Here is a 14,355-nt window from a genome sequence, read left to right as displayed (position 1 = left end):
ATCACAGCCGTCCCCATGGCCACACCACAGCTGTCCCCATGGCCACACCACAGCCATCCCCATGGCCACACCACAGCTGTCCCCATGGCCACATCACAGCTGTCCCCATGGCCACATCACAACCATCCCCATGGCCACACCACAGCCGTCCCCATGGCCACATCACAACCATCCCCATGGCCACATCACAGCCATCCCCATGGCCACATCACAGCTGTCCCCATGGCCACACCACAGCTGTCCCCATGGCCACACCACAACCATCCCCATGGCCACACCACAGCCGTCCCCATGGCCACACCACAGCCATCCCCATGGCCACACCACAGCCGTCCCCATGGCCACACCATGGCCTTCCTTGTGGCCAGGGCAGCCCCAGCAGTCCCAGCAGCCCTGGTGCTGCCTGCTGGGTGTGTTCCAGCCTGGTGAGCAGAGCCAAGAGGAGGTGCCAGAAGCCTCTGGGTACCTGGGCCGGGCTGGCTCAGCCAGGGCTGCGGTGCTGCAGGCAGGGTGGTGGTGGTGGTGGCAGGGGAATTGTGGCAGTGTCCCCACATTCACAGCATGGAAACAACCACTTGTGTCCCATTCCAGCCCCTGCCACCGCTCCCAGCCCGTTATGGCGCACGCAGCCCCCGCACTCCCACCTGGGGAGGGGGCTCATTTGTAGTTAAAAATCTATTGTGACTTGTCAGAAAAATGAATAAATGAGCACATTATTTTTTCATTTTGGAGCTCAGCATCTGTTTGTCTAATCAAGAAAGAGAACTGGGAAAGTCAACCAGGGCTGACGCACACATTTTATTTAACTTTTCCTCTGTCAAAGGAGTTTAAATGTGTAATGAACAGGCCATGGTGATTTGAAATATAATCCCATTACTCTGATGAGATTACCCAGGCTGTGAGAGTTCACAAATCATGCTTAGGGTTTTTAGAGTGAACAACACCCTGTTGAGATTTTTTTTTCCTTTTTGCATTTAAGCAGAGGTGTGTGGGGAGAATAAAACATGACAGTGCTTAACCCTTCATGCAGTGGAGCAGCAGCACGGGGCTGTGCCCAGGGCCTGCCCCAGGTTCTGGGTGACCCTGCGATCTCCCATGGTCACGGCAGCGATGCCAGGGAGCAGCACCTGGCCAGGGCACATTCCTGCTGGCCCAGCTGGCCATGTGCCCACACATCCCTGTCCTCGCCACTGTCCTTGTCCCAGGGCTGCACAGAGGTGGCTGGGCTAGGATGTGATTTAAGGGGAATTAATTTCAGCTGCAGCAGCAGCACCCAGTCCCACCCGCCACCACAGCAGCGCATTTCCATGAATTCATGGGTCCATTACAAACACGTCTCCATAAATAATTCCCCCCATTAATCTCAGGGCTGCACCCATGGCTGTGTGATGGGTCTCGCCTGCTTGTCCCAGTGCCAGGTCTCAGCCCTGCCTGAGGGGCAGCTGCAAAACCCCTGGGCTGCACCTGACTCCCACCAACCCAAAACCAAACGTGCCCTTGGATGGGACTGGAGCTGTACAGACCCCCTGGGAGCTCCTGGCAAACTCCTGGCATCAAGTGCCCTGGCCTTGGGTGCCAGCATATGCCAGGTGCCCTCGGTGTCCCCTGCTCAAAGGTCACTCTGCTGTTCTCCTATGATCTGACAACGCCAAGGAGATGGAGGGGAGCTGTCCCGGTGGACAGGACTCCTTGGACAGCAGGAGTCAGAGACAATTCAGGGAATCTCTGCTGCCTCCAGCAGCTGCCTGCGTGCGGCAGGCCGGAGTCATCCTCGGCGCTGCTCGCCCGGTAGCAGGGATGGAGGAACAGCTTGCCTTGCTGACCCAGTTCAATGCCCATCTGACTCAATTACATCTACAGCTACCGGGGAAAGACCAGCCCGTGATGGCTCCGTGCTCAGCTGTGCACACATTGCAGCCACGAGCGCTGATTAACTCCTTCAGAAACGCCGAGGAGCAGAAACGTTCTGGGGGAGGGATGCTCTGCTCCTGGAATGCTGGATCTTTCCAGGACTTAAGGAAGGTTTCCTGCATGCCATGTATCAAACTGAATCTGATCTTTGGAAGCAAATTTGGTTTTTAACTGTCAGTGGCTCTTTTGAGGCAAACAAACTCACTTTGGGCTCCAAAGCTCCCTGCTCCTCACCCAGCCCTTGGAGCAGCCTCGGTCCATCCACCTCTGCCTGGGTCCCAGGGACACCCTGGGACCACACCAGGGGCAGAAGGGGACTGATGAGAGGGTGTGAACACAGCTGGTCTTGGCAAGGGACTGTGCCACAAATGTCACAGACAGCAGACATGTTACCAGTTGAGATTTCTAGGCTCTACTGACAGCAAACCTGCACATGCTGAATCTCTGCTGATAATAAATACACGTGAGGGGGTGGCAACAGCACTATGGCCATGGAAACAGGAGATTGCTGCAGCTTCTGGTACCAAATAGGCAATTTTTCAGTTCAGTTAAAAAGAATTGAAACTGGGTGGCCAAAGAATATTCACAGAGCAACTTTAATGTTAAATATTTCACAGAGTCCGTTAAAAGAGTCTTACATCGAAGGGGCTTTTCCCATTGTATCTGTGCTGCATTTGCACATAGAAAATATTAAAAAATTAATAGAATACTATAAAATAGCATTTCTCTTGTTTTGCAGATATCATGGAAGACTGTACAGGGAGGGCTGGCCTCAGTGGTGCAGGGCCAAGCCACTGAAAGCCAGAACATAAACACAACAGGTGAGACCCAGACCCTCCCTCTGCCCAGGGGCTGCTCCTGCACGCTGTGTTAAGGCTCAGGAAGTTTTCTCTGTACAAAAGGAAGGTGGGAGGCTGGCAGAGGGTGGGCAGTGCCTCAGGGAGCTGCCCCCAGCCCCGTGGGGAACCAGGGCAGTTCTGTGATAGTGGGGTGTGTATACAGAGCTCCAGTGACCTGGAGAGATGGAAGAAAGACACCTCTGGTGAATTCAACCAAAAACACAGCTCTGGCTCCCAGCAATCCATTCCTGTGCTCCCTGATGTATTAAGGATGAACAAGGCCAAGATAGTTACAAATCCCAGTACAAAATAGGTCTTAATTTTTATTGTTAAAGAGTAATATAGAGAGAAGGTGAAGGCATTTCTCAGTCCCCAGGGCAAGGTGCCCCAGAGGATGTGAGGGTCCTGGGCAAGAGCATTCTCCTCTCCACCACCAAGACGTGGATTTCCAACCACCGTGATGCCTTCAGCAAGGAACTTCTAATAAAGCATTTGCAAAGCTGAAAAGCACAGTTAAATAAAAATATTTTTGAACAAAACAGACTCAACTGTCTCAGTGCTCCCTCGCTAAGCGCTCCCCTGCCACGGCTGCTGTTCCTGGCTCACGGATGCCTCCTGCACTTCAGCAACAGAAGTGAAACCATCTGGGACTGCAGCCTCCCCGCAAAAGAACTGTGCATCATATGGACCTTGAAAAAGATTACATCTGTTTATTAATAGTAAAAATGGATACATTTGTCCTACATTTTGTTTTTAGAAATTTGATCATGTCACAAGCAATACCTGCGTGTACGTGGGTGGATTACAGATGTATATAATTTATTTTAACCAGGCTGTGAAATAATATGTAATCACATCTCTTCTTGTGATTGTACATAATACAGTAATTAAATGATGCCAGTCTACGTCATTCTCTTATTTCTAATCAAAGGAACCTGAAGCGTAACAGTCTTCTTTCCGGCTGATATGGCTCTTTATTTCTGTCACAGGGGAGACTTCCCATCCCCGACGAGGGATGATCTTCCAGCCGCGAGAGACGGGATAATTCAGATTCCTTTCCTTGCCGGCCCCGGGCAGCAGGGGCAGCACAGTCCTGGCTGCCAGCGCGGTGCGGGCGGGGAGCAGCACACAGCCTCTCCTGGAGCCTCGGCCTCACTGCTGGCCCGACTTCTTCTCCTTCTGGAAGCTAAAGCTTGTTCTCCTGCTCAGTTTTCTTTGTTTCTGAGCAAAATAATCTGCTCTGGCTGTGCTTGCTCGCGACTCTAGAATATAGTTCACCTGCAAGACACGAGGGGGGGGTTAATGGCACTGGAGGGTGGGACCCCCACCCCACCCCCTGTGCTGGCTCTGCTGGAACTGGTCCCAGCAACCACCAGCACCATGATGGCAGAGAGAGCCCAGAGACCCAGGAGAGCCCTGGCCTCTCCTCCTGTGTCCCTCGTCCCATTCTGGGTCACCCAAAGCTCTGGGGAAGGCAGCGAGCTGTGCAGACCCCCCAGTGCTGAGATAAGCCAGTAATGAGCATCAATAAAGGACCTTATCAGCCTCAGTAAAAAGAATTCTTTCATTATGATGTTTGCACACTCAGCTAATCTCAGAGTTTCTCTGTGTTTTGGCACATTTTACTTGATGAAAGCATTTTAAAATGGTATTTAACAAGCCTGATACTCCCTAAATTTATTATCTCCAATGCTTTGTGATAATCTCAGAGATAATTTTAATGGAAGGTTAATGCAAGAATCAAAAAGATAAAAATGCCCTTTGGTCTGTCATTAGCTGGTTAATATGCTGTGGCTTAAAACTTGCACAATTTTATGCACTATAGAGTGTTTCACTTTCATTGCATATTACAGCTTAAGGCATAAAAATATAGGGAATTTTCATGGTCAATAAAGTCTCAGTCCTTCTCACTTGATCATCTAAAAAGCCTAATTTGAAAAGTCTGATTTTTTCTGTGCTCCCTAATGCTGATGGAATTGAAAACAAACCAGTGACTTGTGCATGAAACCAGAGAACATTCTGTATAAACAAACTGCAACTTAGGAGAAAATTACTGCTCAATATTATTTCTCTCTTGAATATTCATGTTATTGACAGTAAACTTTTTTTTTTTTTTAGCCTTTGTTGATGACCAGTCTCAGATGTGTGGAGTCACCACCCCTGGAACCCTGAGGAGATGGGGGTACTTTGGGCAAAGGTTGGGCGTGATGATTTTGGAGGTATATTCCAGCCTTAATGATTCTATGATTCTATGTGTTTGGGATTGCAATAGCTAATCTAAGATAAAGTGGGAACAGAAGAATTTGCCTAACTCACAAAACAGAAACCCCTCAAACATGCTGACCTTCTGTGTAATGAATAAAAGTTATTTTATTGCACGTCAGTTGTTTAACAATCCTCTAAACTCCACACAGCCAATAAAAGCAAACATAACAGATGGTTTGCCAAAATTACTGCTTTTGAATTTTGACTTGCTAAGAAAGATAAACTTGTGGAAAATTACATTCAATCTTTCAAGAGTGTAGCAAAAATTTGTTTCCCAAAGCAAGGGAGTTTGTGCCTGTACAGAGCCCCAAGGAAAGGAGACTCCTGAGAGAGGATCAGGGTGGAGAAGCCCCTGTGAGCTGTGCAGGGACACGTGTAGGGACACCTGAGTGTGGGGTAGAGGTGTGAGGGGCAGGAGCACCCAACCCCTGCATGGCATGGGGCTGCCGACCACGTGCCCTGAGGTGGAAACTACCTGGGCACAATAAGATGTGGTAGATTCCTAAAAAATTCCACAGAAAATGGTGTGCCTATTAACTAGAGACAAGCACAAAAGGAAACCCTATGCACAGACAGGCAGTGGCTGTGTGGCTGTTTGAAGGATGAATAAAACAACAGGCAGCCATCCTGGCAGGTTAAACACACCCCAGTGGTCCTCAGGCACTGCACCCTCGTGTTTCCAGAGCCTCCTGAATACTCACATGTCTAACAAGTGGTAAAACACCTGGATTTTGGGTCACGTTAAAATTTAATACTCACCTTCAGTACAATTTCATTGACAGTAGCAGCATCTGATTCAAAGTAAAGGTGTTTGTAGTCATGATTGCTTAGATATGTAAGTTTAAATATTGCATGACCTGCAAAGATAAGAAAAAAACTGCTTGGAATATTCCTGTAAAGTTTGAGCAGAGCTTGTGTGCCTGACAGAAGAAAACCACAGATGGTGATCTCAGCGTACCATCAGCACGACAGAAGGAAGCAATGAAATGCTGACAGGCTTCTCATGTCATTTCAATTTAAGGCAAGTGGTGGCTTACAGGAGCAGCTGAACTCCAGTCAATAAAGTTCCTTTTCCCATCACATCCCCACTGCAGGAAAGGCAAAAATCCATCAAATGGCTGGTTAGCTCTGCTGGGCCCATGGCGCTGCGGCTCAGCCAGAGCGTGGGGCTGTGCCTGCAGCTGCTCACGGGGCAGTGAGGAGAAGGGTTGTATTGGAAACAAAACAGCAATTAATCCAATTAATCCCAGAACCAGCACTCCAAACCCTCCTCCCAAAACGTCACACGAGCCCAGCTGGCTGCGGGTGGCGACGGTGACGGCACCGAGGGATGCAAGCTCAGGGCTGGGATCACCTTCCCACACCCAGGAAAATCAAACCCAACTCCAACTGTGACCTGCTGGCACCTTCCTGGTGCTGGGCCTCCATCCCAAGCAGAGGCTCCACGTGCTGGCCCTGTGGCCACACAGTGCTGGCCCAGCTGCTCTGTGGCTGCCCCGGGACAGCCCTGGGCTCCGACGCGCCGTGCCAGGAGGAACGGCTCAGACACAAAGGTCTAGTGTGGAATACAAAGGAAGGCAAAATATCCTTCACTCGTATGGATACTGATGGCTTCAAAATTAAAATTAAATATATGCTATACATGATACTTTTCCAAGGGATTTCTAATGTATTCAGTTCAACAGTCAAAGTTAGCAATCCATAAAGCAACAGCCACATTACGGTAAATCCAGGTCTTTCCTGCAGGAAAGCTAATTGGAAATCTTATTTACATTATCTAATTCTCCAGATTTCCAAAAAGTGACTGATATATGCTCAGATTGGTGGCCAGGAAATTTGAGATGCAAGTATTTTATTGTGGCATGTTAATTAAACACCATTATGATGCACTAATCTGGAATATAAATTCTGTATTGAAAAATTGGCTAATAATAATAATAAAAACCCAACCCTTTAAATCATTTGACAAATGATGCCTCAGTGGTACTAAAAATGCGGAATTCCAAGCTGGGAGCTCATCAGCATGTTAATGCATGCAGCTCTGCCTGGAACACAGCATCTTAATGATTCCAAAAGTGCCAGTGCACCACTCCTGGGGATGGGACACAGCACCGTGCTCCACCAGCTCCCACCATTTTCCTTGGACAATGAACATTCCACACCAGTTAGCAGAAATGAAACTGGCACAAAACAGAGTCAGAGAATCCCAAAGAGCTGCTGTATTTCAGGTTTTGGAAAGTCACTGGGTAATTCTTGCTGTGGATCAAGAGAAAACCTCTTCAGAAGGTCCTGAGAGCCCAGCCCAGGGCAGCGTTCCTGCTCCCAGGGGCACAGAGGCTGCTCTGGGCCTGCCTGCCTGGCAGGGCACTGGCCAAACCCATGGCTGTGCAGAACATGCAGCCCCATCCTGCTGGGACTGGTGATTCAGTGGAAAGAAGCCAAGAAGTCTTTTCCTTAGAAAGCCCCATTACAGCATCATGTTTATGGGCTCCAAGTCCACAACACACTACTTACAGCATGAAATATGAGTGCACTGAAATCCTAACTGGCACTTTGCTCTGCTACTCTTCTAGCCAGATGGAATTTATGAATTGTGAGATTGATTTCCATTTCCAAGAGTGCTTAAATACGTGATGTACCTCTTTCCAATAGAGCACCACCCCTGACAATTCTGAGATCAATAGGAGCTTCCATGGTTTGATGTTTCCATGTGAGAGGATCTGGTATCAAACAGCAGCAGCTCGAGTGGCTCCTCCTGCACGTGATGGGGGATTTAAACCAAATGCAGACGTGCACAAGCAGCTGTTACCATCCCTGCACACCAACAGTGGTGTTTGCAGGGAACCTCAGTGCCCTGCAATCAGCATTCATCAGCTGCACAAAACCAGAGACCCCACGTTATTCCTGACTACGTTTTTCTGTTCAAACAGTTACGGAGAGAAACGGAACGACAGAAACTCAGCTGGTACCAGCAGCTTTTGTCACGGGGTGAGCTCAGCACAGCCAAGGGGGCTCGTGCCAATGGCCCTGGTGCCCCTCGGCAGCCCCACCACGGCTGAGCCCCAGCCCAAGCCACGGCCCTGCAGCAGAGCAGCATCTCCCCTCTGTGCCCTTTGGCCCCAGCTGGGAGCACTGATCAATCTTCCCCCAGCCCAGCACTAATGGGTTCCTGTGTGGTTACTCCTGGAGAGGAGCCCGATGGAAGGGCAGGATGCTAATTCACTGGGAATTCACCAAGGAGAGCTCATTTACTCCTCCAGCACCACGTCTCACGTTCAGCTGCTCACCCAGCTCCTGATTTTTAGCACCACTGCACTGCCAACGAGGCGAGGGAAGAGTCCCTGCAGCTCTGGGCTCTCCTCACCCTTCCCAGGGCTGCTGCAACTCCTGCTGCAGCCTCCAGCCTGCCCCAGCTCCTCCACAGCCCCACATTTACAGACAGCAGCGAGAGATCCTGTGCAATTAGAGCTCCAGAAATACTGACCATCATGTGCTCCTACAGGCTACAGCAAATCCTGTGCTAATTCCTTGTGCAATCTTGGGAAAACACCCAAACCCTTGGTGGGCTCCACACTGCACCTGACACAGGTAAACAAATAAATCACTCTAATCTAAGTAACAAACTCTTTTTGTCAAAGTCTAAAATATACATTTTTTGCCTGGAAAACAAGGATATGAATTTGCACAAGAAAAGAGAACATTTTACCAAATCTGCCAAAACTAACAAGTTTTTCTTCTTTTCCTCCCACCCCACAACTGAGTCCTTGCCCAAACCCTCTCTTTGCCAAGCCACTCTTTAAACAGAATGCACGGAATTAAATCACTAATTAGATGGAGGATGAAAAGAATATTCATGAATTGGACAAAGCAGAAAACAAACAAACACTGGAAATGCAAATTTATGTTAATTTTTCAATATACCTTGATGATTGCTTTGTCATTACAGGGCCATAAGGCAGAAGTCAACAATTAAGAGTTATTAGTGGAATAAATAGCTGGAAAAGGACTCTCCAAAGAACAAAGCACTTATGGACACCGTTTGACACCACGAATTCTCACTGCTTCAGAAACTGTGACCTCAAGAGGCTCAAACCCTGAAATCCCTTCTCATGAGCCCAGAAAGGATGCAGGAGGATTAGAAATAAATAAAGTAAAAAGCAAGAAATGTGGACAATAAAATACACATCAGCAATACTTTCGTACTAGGACACATTTCCTTCAAACCCTGTACGAGATGGGGGACCCTCTGCTCTGCAACCACTGCTGTATTTCACCCAAAGCACTGGGGAGGGGCTCAGCTGCCTGAAATCCATGTGTGACACCTCAGGAATGATGCCATGACCCTGAAGGGTCTACAGAGCTGCAAGAGTTGTGTTACCACCAAAAACACCCAACACCCTTCCTGACACCCTCTGGTAACAAAACTTCACAGGGCATGTCACAGGCTGCAGCACGGCTGCAGCTGGATGATCCAGATGTGCCACCCTCAGACAGAATGGGATGTGGACCTGTGTGTACAGGTGGGGTTAATCCCATTTTATGTAAGTGGTATTTATCCCAGAGGTATGTCCTTTAGAGGCACTGAGGACAGTGAGTTCTGGATGAAATCCTCACCCCACTGATACCAGCGGAGTCACTGATGGGTTTGGGCTGCCCACTATGAACCCGGGGTGGATCTCCTCAAACCAGGGCAGTACTTAAGTGGGAACAAATGATAAGATTGTCAATGAAAAAAATAACAGCTGTGGTCCAGCTGGCTTGCCCCATTCTCTCAGGCAGCAGCATATTCCACAATCTCTTTTCCTCCAACCCTTTATGTTCCACTGTAGGCTTGTTACTCAGCATTGCTATTAAAGGGTGCCATGTGTGCAAATGTCCTGAAAACAGAGCTGCAATTAAAGTGCAGCCACACGCCCATTTTTATGTCAAACTGTGGTAACTATTCACACATCTGGATTCTTTTCCCCCAAAGCCTTTTGTTTCTTCTTTAAATTATTATCACGGGCAGAATACTAATGAAGATTTTTGCAAAAATGCTGAAAATTGAGGTGCAGCTCGGGGTTGCCCAAAACCTCTTTACCAGCAACCTTGTTTGGGGGGAAAAAGATAAATAAATCAAAATGCAGTGTTTCCACATGGCAATGGGCTCCTGCACCGCGTCTGCAGCTCATCAATCACGCATTGTCTGCCGGAGAGGCGAGCCCTGTAAATGTCACATCCACTCAGGCCCGAGGAGAGGCCAATCAAAACGCACCCAGGAGTTTTAATTGGATAGTGTAATTAAACTAAAAAACCCCAGCAGAATAGCGTTGACAGGATAGATGAAGACCCCTTTTAATAGGGCTACAGAACAGATTTGTTAAAAGGATGAGGCAATGCGCGCTCCTGATTGCGCTCAGGAGAACTTTTACGGGGAGGCTGCTGGAGGGGCTGCAGCTCATCAGCACGGCAGCAGCTCCCAAGTGCTCCTGCCCCTGCCAGGGCTGGGGACCCCTCGTGCCAGGGCTGGGGACCCCTCGTGCCAGGGCTGGGGACCCCTCGTTCCAGGCCCTTCTCTGCTGGGACACGTCCTGCCGAGCGCTGCCCCGGGCTGGTTCTTCCCTTCTGCTCCACACTTGGATGTTCCTTTCACTCCAAGCCTCAAGTTTGGGAACATTTTCTCTGGTGAATGTGTTTTTTACCTTTTGGTCAGACCCTGTGATTAGTCGCTTATTGAGTAGGGATTTTGCTGTGTTACTTCTTGCTCTGCTGTGGGATGTCAGGAACCAGCACAGGATTATTTTGGGCACCATTTGCAGGGCACACACTGCATCTGCTCTGGCCCCACCGCAGGCTCTGAGCAAACCTGCAACAGCTCTGTTTGAGCTCCCAGAGCAGCAGGAACCCAACGCCTTCCCAACACTTCCTGAGTATTTTCAGCCCTTCCACAACCCAACAACGAATTCATTAAACTAGTATTACCCAATGTGCATAACCGGGAGGAGCCGGGCACCGAATTAAAACATCAAATACCTTCAGCTTTAAATGAAAACTACATAAAGGGGGTTCAGGCATCGCTCTGGCTATCACTTGCAGCCAGGGTGAATACTGCTGGAAAAGCTATTTTCGTGCAGATGTGGAATTCAATGGGAAAGACTGACTCGTGTAGCAACATCAATCAAAACGTCGGCTCGGCTGGCAGCTCTCGACAGTAAGGCAGGTTCAAAGGTCACGGGATAAAGAAAAAGCCAAGCTCTGGTTCAGCTCTAATATCTCCTGGCTGGAAGTCTTACCGAGGTACCTGCCCCCCCTCTGTACTCGCAGCTTTCATTAATCTTCTTGCCATCTTTTTTAACTAGTCATGCAGAACCGCTCGATAGCGAGACATATAATGGGGAGGCCCTGTGCCTATTACCAGGTTAACACTCTGTTAAGCCCCAGTGCAACAATGGAATCAGAATTTAAAGGAAATCTTCAGCTGCAGGGTGCAAAGCGGGCAATTAAATTACAAACTGAAGTTACCCATGTACTCCATGACCTACGGAACACCTTTATTTGGACTTACCTTCATACCAAGGGTATTTTGACAAAGCAACTGAGATGTCTCTGCTTTATGAAAACAAACAAACAAAAAAAAGGCAGATAGAGGATCACAGAGAATGTTGCTTCAGTGTTTCAAGTAAATTATCACATAAATCCAATTTCTGCAGCTCGTGTAAAGCACAGATGCCTGGGAGAACCCTGGGCAGGTGCCTGGCCCATCAGGTGTGGTGGCCAGTGGGGCTGCCCCAGGCTCTGCACCCCTGCCCAGCTCAGTGCCCAGCAGCCCTGGACATCCATCACGGCCACTCGGGCCACAGAGCCCTGCACATGGCAATGGGCAGTGACACTGAAGTTTCTCCCCTGTCCAAATAATGTAAGAGACATTACCAGAATCAGATTTCCTTTAAATTACACTATTGCAAAGGGATATAATTGTATTAAACGTATTATGTTGCTTCCTTAAGACTTTATATTATGTACACTTAATTGAGATACAAAGCTCTTTTCAGCTATAAAAATGACAACTACTTTATTAAGGCTTAAATCTTATTTCTCCATGATAGGATGCTTCCTTTCAAGACTCAAAACATTCAGAATCTCTTGTGATAATCAGGCTGAACCTGATTTAAAGAAGATGGTCGTGCCCAGTGTTGTCAGGTTCTAATGGCATCAGAGCAAGCCAGCAAGGCCATTAACTCCCCCCTCAGCCTAAATCCAGGGAGTCTGATTTAATTTACAAATAAAACTTCAAATTCTGACCCAGGACTCCTACAAGGGCAAACAAAAATCATCAGCCTTCCCTGCCTACAGTCCCCCCACTGATGGCAAATGGGATGCCAGAGCTTTCTGTTCTCATTTTCTGCCCTCGCTGAAGGCAGCTCTGAGTTCTGTGAACTCAGCCTGTCCAGAACAGCTCTGAGCTGTCTGTCAATATTCCCACACGTCAGCTTTGAAGCTGCTGAGTCCTTTCACACACACACAGGTGCCACTAAAGCTTCTCTGCACCAGTTCAGAGGGAAGTAAAGAACATGTGCACGAAGCTCTCCACTGCACCCCTATGCTGGTCCCAGCACTCAACCTCCATTCCTAATGCCCCTTGTCCTTACTAAAAAGTGGGGTCACATTCGAAGGCTGGTCCAAAACCTTCAAGTCTTCAGAGTCACAAGAGCCCAGCCCAGCAGAGCAGAGCTCAGCTGGGTTCTAACCCCATGGAAGCACCTGGGAAGGGAAGGCAGCCCCAAAGCCAGAGCCTGGCACAACGGGACAAGCACTTCTGAAAGAGGAGATGGAGCATGTTTGTGTTACAAGAGATAAAAACATGAAAACAAAATATATTGCAGAACTCAAAGACCTTATCTGTACTCAGCCTCTCTTAGCAATAATTCATTCAAGAAAGATCTGGGAATAATTTTTGATGTAAACTCTGCTACAAACATACATCACCGTGCTGATAAAAATCACAGACAAAACTTGTGAAATACAGTGAGTTTCATTCCTTTATGCTACTAAAATAACTTTTTTTCCATTTAAAATTCAAGAGATACTGATCTGCTGTTCAGTTCCCCAAAATGCATCATTCTGAGATGTCACACTAAAAGTCTTTTCTGCTGGCCTAAAATAATGACTTTTGGAACATCTTTAGTGAGTTGGGAAAAGGTCAGCAGTTTCAGGAGGAAGTATTTTCTCCTTTTGGAACTGTGCTGAACCATTATTTAGTAGGAGAAGTTTAAGATGTTCACACAAAAATGAGCAAATAAGGCCCTCAGTGGTGTAATGGTTGCCTTGGTTGTAACCTGTCAGTGTCCTCTCCAAAGCCACCGTGATTCTTCACTCAATGTCCCCACATGCAGGTACTCCCCTCCTGCACCTGGGCTCTATTTGGGGGTTGAAATTCCTGGGCTGGCAGGATTTGGGTACAAACAATTCCCCACAGCAGCAGGTGCTGCCTCTGGGGCTGGAGAGCCCCATCCTGCAGGATGGGGTCCAAGGTGTCCAGGGGTTGTGCCCTGGTGTGTTGATAGCAGTGGAAACCTCAGGTTTCAATGTGATTCTTCAAATACAGTCTTGTTTTGTGGGCACTGTTTTATCCCCTCAGATGTTTGCATTTGCAATGAAATGTGGATACAAAGCAGAGGTGTGACAGGATTTACCAGCACAAACTGCCCCTTGCACTGTACACAAAATTCTCACGTTTCAGACTACCAGGTCATTGGGAAAGCTTCTCCTTGGGATTGTGCCTACCCAAGGACCATGAAATCTTGATGGAGAGACAGAAAAGGAAGACAATGACTAAACCAAGAACATGGAGTAGGAAGGGGTAATGAAGGGGAGAAGGATATAGTTCAATAATTGCTGATAAAATCTGTGGCAGCCATAAATTTACTCTTCCAAGAGAATTCAACAGATCATTACCTCTGTAAATATGTATCACATAATTCTCCCTCTCTGTCACCTTGCAGATAAGTACTTAATACCAGCATCTCACTACTCTGCAGAGGCACAAGTGCAATAAAATCCATCTGAGCTTTTGAACTGCAGTCACTTTTTGATAGTAGACAGTTCCATTTTGGCCCCACTGGGAGCCATTGCCCAACTCTCCCAGGGCCTATCCTGTGCTTTTTAAAACAAATTTTCCAGATAGAGACTCTCATTACTCTACTGAGTACAACAAGCAGAAGCCCTTGCTTTTGAAGCTGCACTCTACAGAGCCAGCTGACCTCTGGGTGATGACTGAGCTGGGATGTCCAGCCTGTCCCCAGACCTGGCTGTCCTCACTGTCCTGGCCCAGTCACCACTACAGAACAGAATGCCCAGAGTG

The 14,355-nt window shown here is 48.0% G+C and overlaps 1 protein-coding gene across 3 annotated transcripts in view; it reads right to left on the bottom strand.

Moving 5' to 3' along the window:
- Positions 1 to 3,436: 3,436 nt before the first annotated feature.
- The window catches only part of MAPKAP1 (MAPK associated protein 1), an 81,083-nt gene continuing 70,164 nt past the window's right edge, over positions 3,437 to 14,355 (bottom strand). For all 3 annotated transcript variants that reach the window (XM_062505516.1, XM_062505515.1, XM_062505517.1), the window contains 2 exons: positions 5,775 to 5,872; positions 3,437 to 4,028 (listed from right to left, as the gene is read on the bottom strand). In XM_062505516.1, the coding sequence (XP_062361500.1) occupies positions 3,903 to 4,028; positions 5,775 to 5,872 (224 nt within the window). In that variant the 3' untranslated portion in view covers positions 3,437 to 3,902. The remainder of the gene's footprint in view (positions 4,029 to 5,774; positions 5,873 to 14,355) is intronic.

The sequence above is a fragment of the Cinclus cinclus genome, chromosome 19 (genome assembly GCF_963662255.1).
Source record: "Cinclus cinclus chromosome 19, bCinCin1.1, whole genome shotgun sequence".
Taxonomy (NCBI): domain Eukaryota; kingdom Metazoa; phylum Chordata; class Aves; order Passeriformes; family Cinclidae; genus Cinclus; species Cinclus cinclus.
The sequence above is the reverse complement of the archived record's forward strand: the minus strand, read 5'-3'. Positions and strand labels throughout refer to the sequence as shown.